Raw genomic sequence first — 21275 nt, 5'->3', positions numbered from 1 at the left:
TTTGCGGTATGCGGGCCTCTCACTGTTGTGGCCTCTCCCGTTGCGGAGCACAGGCTCCGGATGCGCAGGCCTAGCGGCCATGGCTCACGGGCTTAGTTGCTCCGCGGCATGTGGGATCTTCCCGGACCAGGGCACGAACCCGTGTCTCCTGCATCGGCAGGCGGATTCTGAACCACTGCGCCACCAGGGAAGCCCCTTTTTTATTAGTTTTAAGTATTTGTTTCCTCAGATAAAATGGAAAAGATTTCTAGAATTTTGTTATAAATGATATAAAAGAATAATGTTCCCATTTTATAAGTTCTAGAAACCGAGGCACAGTGAGGTTCAGTAAGTTGCTTGAGGACAGGCCGTAAGGCGTAGAGCTGGGGTTCAGACCCAGGCCTCCTGGCCCTAGAACCCTTGTGCTTTAGTGCCGCCCCAGCGTGCCTTTCACCTAGGTCTGTGTGTGCCTCTTGTATTGTACTTCATATTTATAGTGGGAAGTTTCTTTATATCTGCAGGGACACCAGTCAAATTAGTTAAAAGGTTCATGAATCCCATCAGTATATAAATGTTAACTTTTAGAAATATAATAAATAATTGTTATTTATTTTAATATTTCACTGTTTTACTGCATGTGCTTAAGTAGTAAAGTTTTTAACATATCCTGTTGCAGCTACTGGAAAAGCTGCTTTCATTTTAGCGTTGTTTTTAGTGCTCTGATGTTCAAGAATGTGTATTTTGGTCTTATACCATCTTTACAGCATGAAGAATTAATGCTGGGGGATCCCTGCCTTAAGGATTTGAAAAAAGGAGACATTATACAACTCCAGAGAAGAGGCTTCTTCATATGTGATCAACCTTATGAACCCATTAGGTAAATCTGTGTAACTGAACATTTAAATGAAAATGCTTAAAATTCTTATAGTGAATAATATTTTAAAGATTGAACTTCCACTAAAATACTGTACCTGACAGTTCTCTGTTCAGTTTCATCTGTTCTTTTGTATTTACTATTTCAGACATCATTGTAACAAATTTTAACTTTGAAACAGCATAATATTAACAAATTTTATTTCTAGAACTAAACCATTCATCTTCACCATGGTCCAAGTAAAAAAAAAATTTCAGTGTTATCTTTGGGTAAACATTATAACTATTACCTTTTCTTTTTTTCCTAAATTTATTTTTTATTGAAGTATAGTTGATTTACAGTGTAGTATTAATGACTGTTGTACAGCAGAGTGACTCAGTTGCACATATATATACATTTTCATATTTTTTTCCATTGGTTTATCACAGGCAGCTTTTCTTTATAGTGTACTTTAATTAGATATATTGTAGAATAAAAATAGTACAGCAGGTACAGTTAGAGGATTATAAGAAATGTTTGTGTTTTTTTAAACCATGAAGTAATAGAATTACTAGGAGAACTTTCAGTCTCTGAATTTTTGTTCACGTTTCTTTTTTTTGTCTTTGCTATTTTTTATTGCATCTCTTTAACTTTGTGATCAGACCTCACTCCTGAGCTCCAGACTTGTGAATCTAATTAATGCCTTTTAGACATCTCTGAATAGATAACTTTCCAGTCCCTCGAACGTCAAAATTCAACATCCTAGTTACCATCCCTCCTCAGTTCCTCTCCTTCCTCCCCCGTTCTAATCAGTGAACCTTGTTGTTCGAACTGCTTGCCCAGTTCATCTCTGTGCATCTACTGCTCTGCCTTTGTTTCAGCCCCTTAGCATTTCTTCCTTGATTGCCAAAACAGTTTCTAAAGTAGTCTCTTCCTTCCTTCCAGTTTTGCACTTTTCTGATCCACTTTTCATATGGCCCCCAGTCTAAAAATTTCAGAGTAACAATTTTATCACATTATCCCCCCTGCTTAATAATTCTTGTTAGCTTCAGAGGAAAATCTAGACTTCTTAGTTTGGCTTGCAAGATTTTTCATGTCATGGCCTCTCGACCCACCTGAGCCACCTGTGTTGTAGTTTACTTCTTCCTGATCCCTCTGTTCAAGATACTGGACTGCTTGGGGCTTTCCAAAGTCATCAGCTACCTTTGAACTTCTTGCTTTTTCCTGGAATGGCCGTGCTTATTTTTCTTCATCTGGGTAACCTTTCAAATGTTACTTCTTCCAGAGCTTTCTCGTATTCCTCTAATCTGGAGAGGCACCCAACCTGTGTGTCCCCATTGCAGCGAGCACTTTCCTCTTTAGAATATTTATCACATGCTGTTGTATCTGTCTTTCTGTCTGTCTGTCTGTCTGTCTTGTTTCCACCACTGGAATTCATTAAGGGCAGATACTTTTTTCATGTTCATCTTAGTCTCACGTTGCCGTTAGTCAGCTAAGACCACGTGTGTGAACAGCATGCACAGCGCCCAGTACTTGTGAAGCCCTCGTTAAATATTTGGTGGTGGTGGTGGTGGTGGTGGTGGTGATGGTACCAACTAGAGTCATGCCCAGAAGAGAGTACTGGCTTTCAGTTTATTCTGAAAGATTGTTGAACTTTTCGACAAATGGTGCTGTATCAGCAACCACGTGCAAGAGTGAACAAACCCCTACCTCATACCATGTATAGAAATTAACTCAAATATGGATCAAAGACCTGAATGTAAGAGCTAAACTATAAAACTCGTAAAGGAAAACATAAGTTTAAGTCTCTGTAATCTTAGCAGTGCTTTCTTTTTTTTTTTTTTTTTTTAAATGGTTAATTGTATGCTACATGAATCTCACCCTTTATTTATTTATTTTTGTGTGTGTGTGTGTGTGTGTGTGTGTGTGTGTGTGTGATATGCGGGCCTCTCATTGTTGTGGCCTCTCCCGCCGCGAAGCACAGGCTCCGGACGCGCAGGCCCAGCGGCCATGGCTCACGGGCCCAGCCGCTCCGCGGCACGTGGGATCCTCCCGGACCGGGGCACGAACCCGTGTCCCCTGCATCGGCAGGTGGACCCTCAACCACTGCGCCACCAGGGAAGCCCAACGGTGCTTTCTTAAATGTAACACCTAAAGCATAAGCAACCAAAGAAAATATACATAAGTTGGACTATATCAAAAATTTTTGTGCTTCAGAGGACACCATCAGGAAAGTGAAAAGGCAGTCCACAGAATGGGAGAAAAATATTTGCACATGTATCTGATAAAGGACTTGTATGCAGAGTAAATAAAGAATCCTTACAACTTGATAATAAAAAGACAGCTAAAAAACGGACAAAGACATTCTCCAAAGCAGATATACAAGTGATCAATAAGCACACAAATAGATGCTCAGTGTTATTAGTTATTAGGAAAATGCAAATCAAGACCCCAGTGAGATATCATCCCGTATCCCCTTGGATGGCTGTAATCAAGAAGGCAGGCAGTAACGAGTGTTGAGGATGCGGAGACATTGGAACCCTCATACATTGCTAATAGGATTGTAAAATGATGTAGTTACTTCGGAAAACATTGTGGCAGTTCCTCAAAAAGTTAACTGTAGTGTTGTCATTTGACCTAGCATTTCTACTTTTATGTACATACCCAAGAAAAGTAATAACATACGTTCGCACAAAAGTTTGTACATGAATGCTCATAGCAGCATCATTCATAGTTCATAGTAGACAAAAGGTACAAACAACCCAAATGTCCAACAGCTGATGAATGGATAAACAAAATGTGGTGTATCCATACAAGGGAATATTTTTCAGCCGTAAAAAGTGAAGCGCTGGGCTTCCCTGGTGGCGCAGTGGTTGAGAGTCCGCCTGCCGATGCAGGGGACACGGGTTCGTGCCCCGGTCCGGGAGGGTCCCACGTGCCACGGAGCAGCTGGGCCCGTGAGCCGTGGCCGCTGAGCCTGCACGTCCGGAGCCTGTGCTCCGCAGCGGGAGAGGCCACAACAGTGAGAGGCCCGTGTACCGCAGCAAAAAAAAAAAAAAAAGTGAAGCGCTGATTCATGCTGTAGCATGCATGAACCTTTGTAAGCGTTATGCTAAGTGAAGTCAGCTAGTCACAACAGACCCCGTATTGTATGATTTCATTTATATGAAATGTCCAGAATAGAGAAATTCATACAAACAAAGTTAGATTAGTGGTTGCTAGGGACCAGAGGCATGGGAGACTGGCAAGTGACAGATAAAGGGTACAAAGATTCTTTTTAGGGTGATGAGAATGTTTTAAAATTAGATAGTGGTGAAGGTTGCACAATTTTATCTAACCAGGGAATAGTGTACTTTCAAATAGTACTTTCAATAGTGTACTTTTTTTGGTATGTGAATTATATTTCAATAAGGCCATATTCAGAAATACTGAAGAGATGTAAAGGATTCTATTGCTACTAAATTCTCTCACTTATTTTTACTCTGTGGCCTTTGCCACAAAATTCAAAAAAAATGTTTTGCTTATGAGTAATGTCAAGGGCAGTGGATTTTGCTAATGACTGTACCCTTTAGAATTGAGAAATTCTTACAAAATAAATGTTTTACAGAAATTCTTCTGCTCATAAGCAGATTAGGTGTGGTATGTAGATGGATTTCTTTTAAGTCAAGAGTGAGACCATGAACATCCACTAACGCCATTTCTGGTGGCCAGAGTAGATGTAAATTTGCCCTGGACTTATTAGCATTTTCATATCCATGAAAGTTCATAAATTGAAAGTTTATGGTTTGCACTGTCAATTTTTATGTATTGTTTTTAAACTACTCTGAAGAGACTCTGATTTGAATAAGGGAATGGACTATTTACTTATACCTTGAAAAGTATTAACAGTGCCATTGAATGACTCTAGGAATTCAGTTTTAATTGCTGTTCAGATAATTTTGTTCAAACAAACTTTTTTGTCCCTTTATTTTCTTTTTAGTCCATATAGTTGCATAGAAGCTCCATGCATTCTGATATACATTCCTGATGGGCATACGAAGGAAATGCCAACATCTGGGTCAAAGGAAAAGACCAAAGTAGAAACAACAAAGAATGAGGTAAATAATTTACTTTTATGGATATGTCTCTAATCAATGACCTTTCTGTCCTAGGGTTTAGAATCTGTTTACAAAGATTGTCTTCCTCACTGTTGAGATCGAAGAAGACATTAACTCTAACTTTTGCGATTTTTGTTGCTGTTGTTCTTTCTTGTGAGATTTTAAAACACCCTGAAAAACAAGATTTTCAAAAGTTAATTTTTTTATGTGAAAGAGTAAGAAACACTAGATTAAAAGAATATTTTAGAAAAGGCTTTTTAAAATTCTGATAGAGCTGTTGTAGATCCTTGCCCAAGAAAACAAGTCGTTATGACAGCGACCTGCTTTCCTGGCTCCCTGTCTGTGCTTTATCAAACTCCAGTGCATCTTGGAGAAGAGCCCCCAACGGTCATTGAGGTTTAGAAAAGAGAAAAAGGGCAAATAAGAAACTTTGCCTCTTTCTGGTATTTTTTCATCTTGGGGGTAATGCTTAATCTCTGTCTTTAGGAATGAGTTAGGGGCTTCCCTGGTGGCGCAGTGCTTGAGAATCCGCCTGCCGATGCAGGGGACACGGGTTCGTGCCCCGGTCCAGGAAGATCCCACATGCCGCGGAGCGGCTGGGCCCCGTGAGCCATGGCCGCTGAGCCTGCACGTCCGGAGCCTGTGCTCCGCAGCGGGAGAGGCCACAGCAGTGAGAGGCCTGTGTACCGAAAAAAAAAAAAAAAAAGAGTTAGGAACTTTCCTGGCAGTCCAGGTCTGGAGGACATTCCACATAGAGACACAGTTTCTGTCCTCACTTTACAGGATGTGGATTTGAGAGGCTGTGACATGTCTAGAGAATTAGGGGGTTTATTGTGCAGCCCAGATGTCCTCAAACTTCCTCATTTCATAGCAGCCTTAGTTCCCCAGTAATTTTTTTCATGACACCTCTAGGCTGAATGAAATTCCTAACTGTTCTGTTTATTAAGTAGTTAAGTTCAAGCAACTAGATAAATATTTATATCCCAGTAACTTAGTAGCCATTTGAAAAATATAATATACATAAATTGAAGGAAAAGAAACTTAAATTTCATTTATAAAAGCTTTTGTTCTTAAATGTTAAATATTTAAATTACATTCTTATTTTTATTTCATTCTTAAAATGACGTATTAATTGAAAAAATAATACTTTTGTTCTTAAATGTTAAATATTTAAATTACATTCTCATTTTTATTTCATTCTTAAAATGACGTATTAACTGGAAGAAAAAAATAATACTTTTCTTTCTTTCTTGAACCTTGGACTCAGGTTGGATACTACCATGCTTATTTTGTTTCCACAATGATTTTCCTGTGGTGTTTGATTTTTAACACAACAGCTGTGAAAAATCCAGCTTTGCAGAGATATGGCATCATTGAAAGGAGTGTAGCACACACTACTGTTGAAACCGAGCCCCCTTGAACTTGTAGTGTGCAGCGTTTGACAGATGTTGGATATGTTACTGTTTACCTTAGACGTTTAAAACACCCCGCGGTATCCCTAGGAATTCCCAGTGGCCCCGGAACACCTCGCTGCGTAGTTTGGGGCCCGTAGGTGTTGGCAGTTGGGTAGTCATTGAAGATTTGGTAGCAGTGAGGAAGATAGATTGGAGGATGGATTGGACGTAGGAGTAAAAGGTGTGGTAAGTGGCCTGGAAGCCAGAGCATGAGGGCATGGAGGAAATAAAGTAGGACATGAATTCAGGAAGTAAAATAGGAAGACAGTAACTTCTAGTTTTGTTTTGGTTGACTAGGTAAGTGAGTGGTAAATAACCTGCGCTAGGGAAGACAGAAGCACAGTTTATTAGGAGATACAAGTTTGGAACTATTAAGGGTGGGAGTGTCGTGACTTGAGCTTTTAATTTACACAAACTAAAAGCTGTGTAGTCTTAGCCAAAAGAAAATTAAAGGACGAGAACTAAGAAATTAAGTAGGTCAGTATCCTTGTGCTATTTATATACCAGCAGTTCTCAAACTTTCTGGTTTCACACCTAGAAATGATTGAGGACCTTCGTTTACATGGATTATATTTATCAGTGTTTGCCATAAAAATGAAAATTGAGAAGTTTTAAAAAAATTTATTAATTCATTTAAAAAATAGCAATAATAAACCCAACCATATGTTTATATAAATAACTTTTTTTTATGAAAAATAACTTTTCTAAAAGAAAACTTTTAGTTAGAGTGGTATGGTTTTTCATTTTTGCCAATCTTTTTAATTTGCCTTAGCCTCCAGAACACTGCACTGTGTACTCATGAGAGAGTGAGAGCAAAAACTACAAATTACATCTTATTATTATCATGAAAATAGCTGTGACCTTGTAGACCTCCTTTGAAAAGGTCTCAGAAACCCTCTGGCGTTTGTAGGACATACCTTGAGAACTGCTAGTATATATACCAGAATAGCACGAGATGGGAAATTTGGCTACTGTTCCCTCATTGGTCCCAATTTACACCTGTGCCTCTCATCTTTTACATTTCCTGTAAAGTTATTAGTATTATGCTATGAGTTAATGTATGTGTTCTTTTTTTTTTTTTGGTCTTCATTGCTGCACGCGGGCTTTCTCTAGTTGTGGCGAGCAGGGGCTACTCTTCATTGTGGTGCGCGGGCTTCTCATCGTGGTGGCTTCTCTTGTTGCGGAGCATGGGCTCTAGGCATGCGAGCTTCAGTAGTTGTGGCATGCGGGCTCAGTAGTTGTGGCTCGCAGCCCCTAGAGCGTAGGCTCAGTAGTTGTGGCTCACGGGCTTAGTTGCTCCGCGGCATGTGGGATCTTCCCCCACCAGGGCTCGAACCGGGGTCCCCTGCATTGGCAGACAGATTCTTAACCACTGCGCCACCAGGGAAGCCCCAGTGTATGTGTTCTTGAAAAACTTTATGTTCTACAAAATGACATACTAATCAGGAAAAATAGGATTGGGGCAAACCACTGAAAATTTGCATCGTTTGTGGTTTCATTCAGATAGTGGCTGGGTAGCAGTCATTGAAGGCTCAACGAGGCCGGACATCCCACATGGCTCACCCACATGGGTGGCAGTTGATGCTGGCTGTTGGCTAGGAGCTCAGTGGAGGTGTTGACAGACAGCTGCAGCATGAGTGTCAGGGTAGTGAGGCTTTGTATATGCCAGATCAGGGCTCCAAAAGTGAGCATCCAGTAGACAAGTTCGAACCATCACTGTATGGTTTATGATTTAACCTCGGAAACCTCACAGAGTCCCTTCTGCCATGTTGTATTGGTTGGACAGTCATAACCTTGCCCAGATTCAAGGGAGAGGATGTAGAGGCTTCTTGGTGGGAGGAGTATCGAAAAGTTTTTGGAAAAGCTTTGAAACCTGAGCAGATCAGATCCTAATAGAAGTTAAAGTACAGTTGACGGGCATTTGTACCCAACATTGCAGCCAGCCATCATTGCAGCCTTAAACCTTAGGGGTATTGCTCTCTCTTTTGTTATATAGATCTTTGAGGGTGTTTGCCTCCAGTAGATACTGGTGTTGTCAAAATTAAAGTCTGGGGCTTCCCTGGTGGCGCAGAGGTTAACAATCAACCTGCCAATGCAAGGGACACGGGTTCGAGCCCTGGCCCGGGAAGATCTCACATGCCGTGGAGCAGCTAAGCCCGTGCACCACAAGTACTGAGCCTGAGCTCTAGAGCCTGCAAGCCACAACTACTGAGCCCACGTGCCACAACTACTGCAGCCTGCGTGCCTAGAGCCCATGCTCTGCAACTAGAGAAGCCACGGCAGTGAGGAGCCCGCGCACCGCCACGAAGAATAGCGCCCGCTCGCCGCAACTAGAGAAAGCCGCGCACATTAACAAAGACCCAACACAGCCAAAAATAAATAAGTAAATAAATAAATTAATTTAAAAAAGAATTAAAGTCTGATCCAGGGAGTAAGTACCCTGCTTCAGCACTTTTTTTTTTTGAGCAGAAGAGGATATATAATATCTTTGAAACTTCTTCATCCGTGCTTGTACCTTCATTAGATGGTTTAATGTTATGTAAAACAATTTTTTTAAAGTACCACCTGTCCTAAAGGAATGTACTTATACAGACTTTCTCATTCTTCTGTAAGATTGTCATGTAGTTTTAAAGCTTTCTTTTCAAGTGTAAGTAAGCTTTTTCCTTTATGCTCCCTTGACATAAAACATTAACACACTGGGAGAAATCACGTACAAGGAGATGTGATTTTTTCAGCATTATGTTGACATTGTTCCCCTGTTTACCAACCATGAATGAGTCAGTTCATCTTACCAAAAACAAGTCTAGCAGAACAGACTGTATATAGTTTTGATACAATGGCTTACTTTATTATAGTCTTCCCTTATTATATAATCTTATGCACTTATATATGCATGTTAATGTTTATGATTGTACATATATATACACCTCACCAAAAAAATACTATAAATTATGAGTGATTTAAGGAATTTGGGGGGACTGATTTTTTAGTGTATGTGGTTTTTGACTTACATGGTGATCTTAGAACCTAATCTCCATGTAAAATGCAGCTTTGATACAGCTTGAGGTGCCTCTTAGCTATCCAGGTAAAGATGTCTGGAAGACCATTCAGAATACTGGGTCTGGTATCAGGACAGAGTTCTGGAGTAGAGGCAAAACATTTTGGAGTTTAATACATATGGCTCAAATGAATATGTGTGAGATTATTCTGAAAAATTAAGTAGAAGACCATTGAAGAGAAGGGTCCCAGGGAAGGTGTGGTGTAGCAGGGTTTTAAAGTTGGAAGGATTTCAGGAGGAGGAAAACATTCTATGCGAAAGAAGAGCATGACATCGAGAATAAATATAGTATAGTTATTCACTATCCAGAAGTCAGTTTAGGGAACATATCTCTGGATTTGTTGCACGTGCTCATATACAACCATATGCCTCTAAACGTATAATTTTACACAAATGGAATTGTTTCACAGCATTACTATAAAATTGTTTCACAGTATTTCATGGAGCTCTTGCCTTGTCAACAATCTAGATATATCTCATCTTTTAAAAAATTAGTAATAATACCTAACTTACTGATATTTACTTTTTCTCAGCCTTTGTAACTAAGAGCTTTACGTAGATTTATTACCTTTTATTTCCCATCAACCTGATGGGTTCAATACAATTATTATCGCTCTCTTATGGTTAAAAAGCAGAACTGGCTTAAGTAACTAATTCAGGGTTGCACAGCTAGTGTGTGGTAGAGCCGTGATTTGTTCTCAGATCTGGTGGGTGTGTCATAATTTCTTTAAATAGTCCTCTAATGGTAATGATTTAGGTTTAGTTTTTTGCTGTAATAAAAATGCTCCAGTGAATATCTGTGTACCTCTACCTTTGTTTACTTGTTATTTCTCATTAGGATAAATTTTTAGGAATGAGATTATTCATTTAAACTTTTTAAGGAGTAAAATTTTAAATTTTTGTTTTTAACTTAAAACATTAGAAAACAGTTTGATCTAATTTTTTGGAAAGATTTTTAACATGAATTAATTTTACTTTTGGTTTTCTGTCTCTGTAGGCAGCTACTCCTCTTAAGACAAGGTCAGCTCCTTCTTTGAATAATACTTGTGCTACGTCTGAGGATTCCTTGGTCCTTTACAACAGAGTGGCTGTTCAGGGAGATGTGGTTCGTGAATTAAAAGCCAAGAAAGCAGCAAAGGAAGATATAGATGCAGCTGTAAAACAGCTTTTGGCTTTGAAGGCTGAATATAAGGAGACAACTGGCCAGGAATATAAACTTGGAAATCCTCCTGCTGCGATAGTACAGAATGTTTCTTCTACATCATCATCAGATATTCTGGAAAGTAAATCTCTGTATGATGAAGTTGCTGCACAAGGGGAGGTGGTTCGTAAACTGAAAGCTGAAAAAGCCCCTAAGGTCAGTATCCTGGAACAAGTTCAGACACAGTGTAAGTAAGCTTATGAGGTCAAACGACCTAGGCTGGTCTCATCTTATGAGACATGTTGTTGTCTATAGACTGTCCGATTGAGTATTTTGACCTAACAGTCAACATTTATTGATACGTGCTATCTGCCAAGCTCTGGAAATATTAGTGGGAGGCAGCTGACCATCTAGCGGGGGCGTGGGGCTGAGGGAGAGCCACGCACAGACCGTAATCCCGTGGGGTATGTATAAATGGCTCTCAGAAGTGTCTGCGTCTGTAAGTGGCAGACAGGGGGGAGCAGTATAAAGGATATTTAAAGTAGTCCTGAAGTAGAAGAAGCCCTTTAAGGTGAATGACTTTCAGAGGAGGTACTCTTAAGTGTAGATCTGTGGTTCTCAAGCTTTATTGTGCATCAGAATTACCGGAGAGCTGGCTAAAACACAGGCTGCTGGGCCCTACCTCTTGAGTGTCTCTGCTTCAGTAAGTCCAGAGCATGCAGAGGGTACGCATTTGTAAAAAGTTGTTCAGGCGGTGCTGATGCTGCTAGCCTGGGACTGGGTGTGGAATACGCACCAGCAAAAGGTCAGGGTATATTCAGGGAATAATTAGTTGTCAAGAGGTTTCTGACCAGTGACTATTTCAGATTTTTTGTAGGGGAGCCCTCAAGTGATACCACACTTTGACTGAAGTATAAATTTCATTCTCGTTTTAACGATATCTTTAGGCAAAACATTTAGCCAAGTGGGTGGTAGCACTGAGTATGGAACAGTGTTGCTTGTTCTAAATAAGAGGCAAAAGGAATGGCACCTGGGATAGAGAAGAATCAAGTTTAATAATCAAGACGTAGTTCTACTCAAATAGTAGCATAGTTCTAAAAACGTGATCAAACTAGTAGTGCTGTAACTGGATAAGCTACCAAAAACTGTAGAATCTGGGCTGTGGCATGAACCCAGAGAGATGTGATGAACCACTGGGCTTGACTTCCGTGACTGGAGGAGATCTGTTCTAAAATGTTCCCGGGGATCTGTCGTCTGGTCAACGTCCTGGGCTTTGGTTGGAGAACGATTGAGTAACTTGAGGTTGTAAATTCCTCACCTCATTAACAAGTTTTTCTGCATCTGACCCTGTCCCCTAAGATACGTTTGACCTCTGCTGAGGAGAGCAAACGCTTTGGGGAGATCTTGGGAAGTTATTAGTTTTCTGTCTCTTCATTGTGAAGTGTGAGAAATCTTTTCTCCTTTCTTTTTAATGAGCCTGTTGAAGTCCTGCATAGCTGTGATGCTCTAAAACAGCTTGGCTTCAAGGAACAAAGGCTGGTAGGTGTATGAGTTGGGCATATAAACCCTTGATATTTCCTATCCTGTGGTGAGGTTAGGAGCATTTTGTACTCTCTGTATATGTCATACACTAACTGTGGACCCTTTTCTAGATGTAATTTGAGGGGAAGGGCTTTGCTCTTTAAATCCCTTCATTCTGAGTAGAGTAGGTGATATTCTGTGCTGATTCTTGGTCAGCTACTTACGCGTGGGGTAGTAACAACGGCAACCATTATACTCAGAGCTGCGGCCAGCTCCATTTCCCATCCTGTTGGGTTAATGGATTGTACGTCCGTAAAGTAGCACTGCTGAAGCTATGAAAATCAGCCTGTGGGTAAAAAAACTCTAAATTTCTTTGGAAATTGGGCAGGTACTTTCACTAGGTGCTTTTGGTTAATGATAAATGTGATACTGAAATGAATCTGACTTCAGTGCAGTTTCACCTACATTTATTGAAAGCCTACAATGCACCATATCTGTGTTTCAAAATATTACTTATATATATATATATATATATATATTTTTTTTTTTTTTATTTCTCTAAATGCTAACAGTAGTAAATTGCTCTTTTTTCCTAGAGAACCAACACAGTTACTATGCATGGAAGTGTTACGTAGACTATATCTGGCACTGTTCACTATACATTACTGTTTTTGCATTTAATCCTCACAACACCACATACAATAGTATTCAAATAATACTTCTTTCTTTATTTTTTGGTTTTAGTAGCCAATGGGAAACGACTTTCTGAAGTGAATATGAATGTAAAAGTAACTTCCTGAAGTTTGCAAAGTGTGGATTCCAATTTTGACGCATTCCCAAGTTACTTCCAGTTAGAGACATTCTAAGCCGCAGAGAGTCATGGTTTTACTAGTTCGTTATCATTTATTAAGCAAGCCTGTGCTTGTTTTAACATTAATAATTTGTCCAAACCGCTTTATCATTCCATTTCCTACTTCATGTTACTACCACTAAAGTAAGGAAGGTGGTCGGCTGAGGTTTTATGGTTACAGGTTTCAACGAGACTTTTCTTCCTCTATTCGCCCCCCCCCCTTTTCTTTTTCGGGATCAGATCGGTGATTCCGGGCACGAACTTTTAAGCATGAAGGCAGAATATAAGCATAATGTGGGCAAAGAATAAAAACCTTCAAGTTCACCCTCTGCTCCCCTTTCCTTTTCCTCCTGCCCAGTAGATTGTTGCCTTAAAGTGGGGTATCAAGCAGAGTGTGAGGTGGAAATGCAAGAACACACCTAATATTTAATAACTCTTACTGCTGACTTACTTACTTTAATAGTTAAGGCCACTTTTCAGATCTTAAGTGTTAACTTTGAAAGTTTTAAAGTTACAGTTCCAAAAATTAAAGTTTTGATTTTGAACAGATTCCTCTGATTTGAAACTTGAGTGAAGTGTTTTGAACATGAATTTATAGTATTTCTTGAAATGGGAGTCAGAAAATGGTAAAGCGGAGGTTCTGTGGAATACTGTGACACTTCAGACTCCAGGACAGGGCTTGGCAAGCTGTGGCCTGCACCTGTGCTCTGTAAGTGAAATGTTACTGGAACACAGCCACCCTTACTAGTTTACATACCGTCCATGGCCGTCTTAGCGCTGTAATTCCAGAGCTGAGTAGTTGCAACAGACTTGCGAAGCCTAATACGTTTACTGTCTGGCCCGGGCCCTTTATTATTGAAAAGTCTTTCCCTCAGAGGAAAGACTTTTCAGAACCTTTACAGTTAAGGATTTTAAAAATTGAAGTAATGAATAACAGCAGAATCAGATGATGACTACGTTGAATCAAAATAATAATCCACAGTTGTTTCGTCTTGTCTGACCTCGTCTGTGTCGCGGGCGTGCTGGTCACCTCTTACTTCTGCACTGGCAGCATTTTAATTCACAGCACCTTGTATTTCATGCCCCCAGTAATTCATCTTAAGTGTTTCGCCAACCTTTGCTCTTTTGTATTTTACACCAACGTTTTTGGTTTTAAAACCCAAATCACAGTTTATCAAGAAAGGAAACACATTGTTATATCCCTTTGTCCATTAAACAGGCTGTTCTAGAAAACCACTAGTCCTCACACCCACCCCAAATAGCCTTAAGGATTCTCAGGCCAGAAAGTAAATGTACTAGGCGGAGAAAATGAGAAGAAACGAACCTGTCTTTCCCTTGATGGTTTTGAGCTTCCTGTTTGGAATTGGTGTTAGTGGGTTTCTGCTATATTGGTGTGTGGTACTTAATGCAAACTTACTTTTGCTCTAAGCAAGTATAAATCCAACCATCTTGTGAAACAAGACGTTTCACAAGACTTAACTCCAGCTGAAGGATCTTCTAGGAGAGTCAGAGGAGTTTGTATTGATTTATTTGTGTCAGAAAAGTAGCAGATACATTGTGATGTAGGAACGTGAACCAGGTGAGAAACTGCAAAACCAGGTGTTCTAATCCAGGTTGACTGAGGAGTCTGGGCCCTTTCCTGTGCTGTATTGGTTCCTGGGGTCCAGGTTCAGTAAACGGGCTGTTTCTTACAGGCTGAAGCTAAACATAGATTTCTAATCCATTGATTTAGAGAAAAAAATGCCTTTCTTTGAAAACCTTCAAACTTTAAGTTTGCTAAATCTCCAGGCAGACTTTTTAATACGATACAAGCTTCGCACCCCCCCCCCCCCGCGTTTGAAAGATTCCCTCTTCTGACTACCATTCACCACCAACCCCCGCCTGGACCCCCCACAGCGAAGTGAGAATCTTTGCTCTGGGGAGTCGTCATTAGTGTGTGGAGGTGTCATTCCCTCAGCTGTGTTAGTAAGGAGCAAAGGTGGGTGACTGTGAATAGAGTTGGAAAAAAATAAAGTTTGAAAAAAAGTATTTTTTAAAGCTTTTTTCACTGATCCTTGAGGTGCTGAGGCCATTTTGAAAGGTTCTGTTCTTACTATTTTGAATTGGTTACGTTCTAGGTTTTTCTTTTGATTAAAGTTGCCTCCTTTCCCCATGGGGAAATGTTTCCATCTAGTGGCTGCCGCAGAAACAGTTTTGTGTACTTTTCATGCATTCCAACCAGGTGTGTTCTCGTCCATTTTCTACATTTTCAGTCATGTTTTAAATCATTCTTTCAGCGTCATTTTTACTTCCTCAAATTCTCATCTTAAACCTTTACCGAAGTCTTTTTGTAGGCTGTTTCCATTCTCATTCATCCGTATCAACAGTGATTTATTGAAAACTTTTTTCTTGTCTGTGTTGGCACACGTTAGGTAAATTTAAAACAGTCTTTGTCCATTAAAGACTTAAGATCTGTTAACAAGTGCTTTCTAACATTCTGCTGTTGTGTAATCTTTTACTACTGAGTAGTACTATCCAATTTCTCTTTGTAAATGTCTTTTAATCCAGAAGACTAGAATATTAAAAGAAATTATTTTTTTTCTCATTCTATGAGACGTATTCAAGTAAGAATCAAAGACCTCTTTTGAAAAAGCAGTGTTCGTGGCAGTGTTAGTTAGTAGGATTAAAATGAACGTTGACATTTAGAGCATCGTCTCGTACCTTCTGTAATGCGATGCATACTATTGTGTTCAAGGTGAAAGACTCTGGAATAAACCGTAGATGAAAATTCTCGCTCTGCCACTTTACTGTATAACTTTGGGTAAGGTACTTAATCTTTCTAAGCTTTCCTTCTTCCTTCTATAAAATGGATAAGGGTTGTTTTGAGAATTAAATAAGATGGTCCATGTAAAGCACTTAGCATAGTATCTGGCACAGAGTAAACAGGCCATAAAATGATAGTAGTTAAGTTTTATATTGATAATTCTAATTCTTTCAAGAATCTGCCTAAATCATCAGATAAGACTGCAGAGCAAGTAGTGTGATTTCACTGTTTCGAAAAATAACCTGAATAATTTAGTTAACTAATAATAATTTAGTTGGAGAGGATATAGACATATAGAATTTTACTCCACTTTTAGAATATCTCATTCAGTAATGAAGTGGTTTGTCCATATTAATTTTCTCCTTTACAATATTTCAAATCGTAGTCTTGCCACACGAGGGTTTTTCCTTTGTGAAATGTGTGCCCTCTGACTTCAAACTCTAGTCAGTACCTGCTTATAGTATAAAACGAAACTTCTTTCAGAAAGGCCTCTTTTTGTAGAAATGGTTACAGGAAAGTCCCTTAACTATTGTATGCCATTTTCTTTCTTTTAGCTGATGGGAGTTTCTTGATTCTTGTGTGTCTGATTAACTGTGTTCTTTTTCTTAGGATTTTGTTGTGGAAACATTCAGTTCTAAAGACAGGATGTGAACAAGAGACAGGTCAGGAGTACAAATCAGGCAACCTACTCATTTCTCTTAGCAGTTTCTCCTCTTACCTTTACTTCCTCTGTGATGCCTAGTGTGGCAGACTCTAACAGGCAGCAAAGCTGTATCATAAAGTGCTGGACACGGAAACGTCAGTTGCTGTTTTGTACATGCAAATTCTTTGAAAGTATACCGGTTCTTCCCGTGTTCCTTTGACCCCCTTTTAGTATTCTTTCTGCTTCTGTTAGGTTCCTCTTAGCTGTTTGGGGCGCTGTTAGAACATAGCCAGAAAACTTGGATAAGGTAATTGGGAGGCACTTTTTCTCTGTTTTGATTGACGCCTTGACTTTCCAGTGGCATGGTATATAGTATATAGTGTAGTTTGTGGTTAGATGGTATCACCTTTCAGGTAAGGTGTCCAGCGTGGGCCCTTGCCCTGTCCTTCTCTGCTGAAGTCACAAGTGTCTCAGTTGGGCTGAGTGTTTCATTCTTTTTCATCATAATTCTGTTGAAGTATCAGAGGCTGATATACATAGGTGAACGTCTAATTAAAACCTCAACATACCTTCTCATTTCACTGTAAATTTTTAAGAGTGAGGTAGCTATTCTTTAGTTGAGTCCATACTGTGGGGTTTTTTTTTTTTCCAGTGCTGTATTTAGTGTCTCTTTAATAGGCCGAAGAAAATAAGGATTCATACGGGCAAATTCTGATTTTGTAAATTCTGGCTCCACTGTTTACAGTCCCAGGGCTTGGAAAGTGACATTTTGCTGGGATGTTCTATAATTTGTCTGTTTACATATGTAAAGCGTAAAGTCACAGTATTATATGTGTATGTGCACTTATGTTTACTTTTATGATTTGTATATAGATTTATGATATTTATATTTTGAACTTTTCTTTAGCTTTCATCTGCTATTTTAGGCTGACGATTTAGCTCCTTTGTGCTTGGGTTTCTCCATGATGATTATTTACAGGGATATTTTGGTGGTAGTTAATGATTTTTAATAACCATTGAAATTTTCAGAAATTTCAGAAAGCGTTTAAATACTTATCTTTTTTTTCTCTTTTATCTCAGGCTAAAGTAAATGAAGCTGTAGAATGCTTACTGTCCCTGAAAGCTCAGTATAAAGAAAAAACTGGGAAGGAGTACGTTCCTGGTCAGCCCCCATCATCACAAAGTTCAGATTCAAGTCCATCCAGAAGCTCTGAGCCTTGTGGTCCAGAAACACCAGAGGCCAAATCACTTTTTGACAGAGTAGCTACTCAGGGAGAAGTAGTTCGAAAACTTAAAGCTGAAAAAGCTTCCAAGGTTAGTGTGGTATTATGTTTGTGTGTTTCTGTTTCTTACACTACAGGCCGTTTTCTTTGCCTGGAACCCTTTGTGTCCCGTCAGATCTGGCTGACTTCTACTCGTGATGTCGGTTCTCGGCTCTTTCATCTTGCCTCTTAGAGAAGCATTCGTTGATCCTAACCCCCATGCCCCATCCCAACTAGAGTGGCCTGGTCATTCTCATATGACACTGCCTTTCTCTGACATAACACTTAAATCGTTTTAACAGCTAGTTTAATTGTTAACTTGTCTGTTTCTCTCTTGTCTGTAAGATCCTTGAGAATAGGGACCTAGACCACATCAGTGCCTGGCGTATTGTAGGCCCTCGATGCGTACTGTTTGTTTGACTCATTCTCCTAAAGCTCTGTCAATCTCAAATGGCAAGTTTTATCGTGAGCTCTAGTATAGTGTGCGCTAGTTGTATTATCTTTATAGGAGGAGGATTTGTTGGTACCGATTCAGATGAGTGGAAAACAGTAAGTCGTTACAGGTTTTGAAGTTTAACCAGTAATACAGAAACTTGATTACTGTCATTTTTTATAACTGTGAAATGTTCAACTTATGTAATTTAATGACTCAACTTAAATTACAGTAGAAGACATATTATATCCTAGTGCTTTCTAATAGGACTTTCTGAGATGATGGAAATGTTCTCCAACAGTTCTGTCCAGTACAGTAGTTACTAGCCGCAAGGGCTGTTGAGCCCTTGAAATGCGGCTACGTGACTGAGGAACTGAATTTTAAGTTTTTGTTTACTTTAATTTAAATGTAATCAGCCACATGTGGCCAGTGGCTATTCTTTGAACAGTGCAGTTATAGTACAGTTTTTTAGTCAGTATTTTCCAGTTCTGTTTCTCATGCTTTTATTCATTTTCAGTAGTGTGTATTTAACATTCTCCACCCCTACCCCATACCCTCTGCCTTTGTGTTTTCAAATCGGCTTATAAAGCGTTGGCCATTGGTTCTTAGACAGTGATTTGAATTAAATGCTCTCTTCTCTTTTTCCTCTTTTATTAAAGGATCAAGTAGATACAGCTGTACAAGAACTCCTTCAGCTGAAGGCACAGTACAAGTCTCTGACGGGAGTAGATTATAAGCCTGTCTCTGCCAATGGGGCTGAGGAAAAAGATAAGAAAAAGAAAGAAAAAGAAAATAAATCTGAAAAGCAGAATAAAACTCAGAAACAAAACGATGGCCAAAAGAAAGACTCTTCTAAAAACCAAGGAAGTGGGCTGTCATCAAGTGGACCAGGGGAAGGACAAGGGCCTAAGAAGCAGACCAGGTAATAAAACGTGGAAACTTCATTTGAAGTGAAGCAAAGTTTTGGATGAAGTGAACTTTTAATTATATTTTTAAAAAGACAAACGTTGGTTAGTTTGACTATCACATTAAGTTGGAGAATGCTAAAGGTATAATGTCAGCCGATCATTTTTGTTCATTTTCTATTTATTTAAATAGGTTACACATTTGTTTGCTTGGTTCAAGAATCTTAGAATATAAAAAGTTCAGTGCAGTCTCACTCCTATGCTGCTTTCCCGTCTTCCCAGTTCCTCCTTCCACCATAATGAATTCGTAACCACTGCTACTAGTTTCTTCCCTATCCACTGAGAGATTTTCATTTGCTTACACAAGTAAAAACAAATATATGTGTGTGTGTGTGTGTGTATATATATATATATTTTTTCCTCTTCTTCCTCCCTTGTAACACAATTGTTAGCCTGACTGTACACATTGTTTTGCACTTCAGCAGATTTTTCAAATGAAAATCTTTTGTGGGGACTAAACGAGAACTTTGTTCTCAGGAGGCTTTTAGAATTGGTTAAATATGAAACAAAGCTGGTTTAAAGACCGCACTGTGGAATAGACGGTGTCTCAGTGTCTTCTAATCCATATGAACAGTATGATTCCCCCATTGTCCACATCCCCCAATTAGAGTGAACTTCATGTGAGGTTCCCTGTAAGCTGAACCTAAGTTAGGCTGTTGTTAGCAACTACTATTCAGAGATACTTTGGTGTTAGATTTATCTAGCTGAATTTCAAATTCTGCCTCTCAGCGCTCACGGTGTACACACAGTGTCTCCTCAAACAAGAGAATACAGCAGTTATTTTCTTGCCTATTGACTGGGTGATCAGCATTATAGAATAGTAGAAGTGAGAATAGAACTCCTCATTTTTTAACCTTCTGACTGCTTGTGAAAGGGCCAGAGTTCATGTAGGCATTTTGTTGAGATGTATCAAAGTGAAACAGTGGAGAATTCAAATGTATATACATTAAGATTTTAAGCCAATAAAGCCTTGTTTGTAAACTCTAAAAAGATGTACCTTTTATAAAATATAACTAATGGGTAGATTTTTCTATGTGGATCATAAGACCACAGTTTCCTGAATAATGGTTGGTGTTTCAATAAAAAGATTATTGTCTAGAATAGTTTTTTTTTTTTATTTCTTAGAGTTTATTGCACAATCACCATCATTAATGACTTCAGACATTTTTTTTTAACATCTTTATTGGAGTATAATTGCTTTACAATGGTGTGTTAGTTTCTGCTTTATAACAAAGTGAATCAGTTACACGTATACATATGTTCCCATATCTCTAGGATAGTTTTTTATTGCAGATCTAATTTATTTTGGAAGCATCTGTCTGCAACTTTTATTTACTGTGGTTAAAGGAAAAATTTTTAGAAAAAAAACTTACATGTAAGGATATATATATATACATATATATATATACACACACTTATATATTGAGACATATATACATATAGCCATTGTCTTTACTACTTTTTACATATTACTTTCATTGAGACACTGATCTTACTAACTATATTTTTATCTGGATTGAAACTGGCAAAAGATTCTTTTTATTTTTTAGTGAGAACACTGTGAATAGGCTCTGTCTTTGCTACAAATACATTTCCTTATAAAGAACTTTGTAAAAGGAAAGTCTACATTAAAATCATAGCTTTTGTTACGCTTATTAGCTTTCCTGGCTTTTGGTGGATAGCATCACATGATCTTTTAAGAGATGATGATTGAACTGTTTTCTAGGTTAAAAACATGGGAATGAATATAGAAGAGATATAAATATAGAAATAACTCAGACTGAAGAAAAAACCAAGCTATTTTGAGGTTTAGAGGTTAATTTCCATTCAACCACAAAGCAATTGCTGGATGAAGAGATTTGTATTTTATTTTTTATATCTGCAGGTTGGGTCTTGAGGCAAAAAAAGAAGAAAATCTTGCAGATTGGTATTCTCAAGTGAGTATGGGTTCAGTTGATTTTTATGTTTTAAATTTCTCAAAGGCTACTTTATATTTAGATTCTAAAATCCAGACACAAAGTAGTAATGCATAATGCCTTTAATAATACATAGCATAGTCATGTAACATGGCAGTTTTCAAAGCGATGTCACAGAAAGTATTGAACTGAGAAGTAGCCCTATGAGATAGTCATTATTTGATTTGTTTTGTTTTGTTTTGTTTTTTTGGTGAGGTAAAGGGATTAGTCACAAAATAGTAAAACAGCAGAAGCAAGGTT

General features: G+C 38.8%; 1 protein-coding gene across 2 annotated transcripts in view; it reads left to right on the top strand.

Annotated features, from left to right (window-relative positions):
• Positions 1-21275, top strand: part of EPRS1 (glutamyl-prolyl-tRNA synthetase 1) — a 69119-nt gene that overhangs the window by 30724 nt on the left and 17120 nt on the right. For both annotated transcript variants that reach the window (XM_059039685.2, XM_067027800.1), the window contains 6 exons: positions 744-856; positions 4812-4929; positions 10439-10798; positions 17480-17713; positions 18754-19016; positions 20945-20996. In XM_059039685.2, coding sequence (XP_058895668.1) covers positions 744-856; positions 4812-4929; positions 10439-10798; positions 17480-17713; positions 18754-19016; positions 20945-20996 — 1140 coding nt within the window. The remainder of the gene's footprint in view (positions 1-743; positions 857-4811; positions 4930-10438; positions 10799-17479; positions 17714-18753; positions 19017-20944; positions 20997-21275) is intronic.

The sequence above is a fragment of the Kogia breviceps genome, chromosome 1, assembly GCF_026419965.1.
Source record: "Kogia breviceps isolate mKogBre1 chromosome 1, mKogBre1 haplotype 1, whole genome shotgun sequence".
Taxonomy (NCBI): domain Eukaryota; kingdom Metazoa; phylum Chordata; class Mammalia; order Artiodactyla; family Physeteridae; genus Kogia; species Kogia breviceps.
The sequence above is the reverse complement of the archived record's forward strand: the minus strand, read 5'-3'. Positions and strand labels throughout refer to the sequence as shown.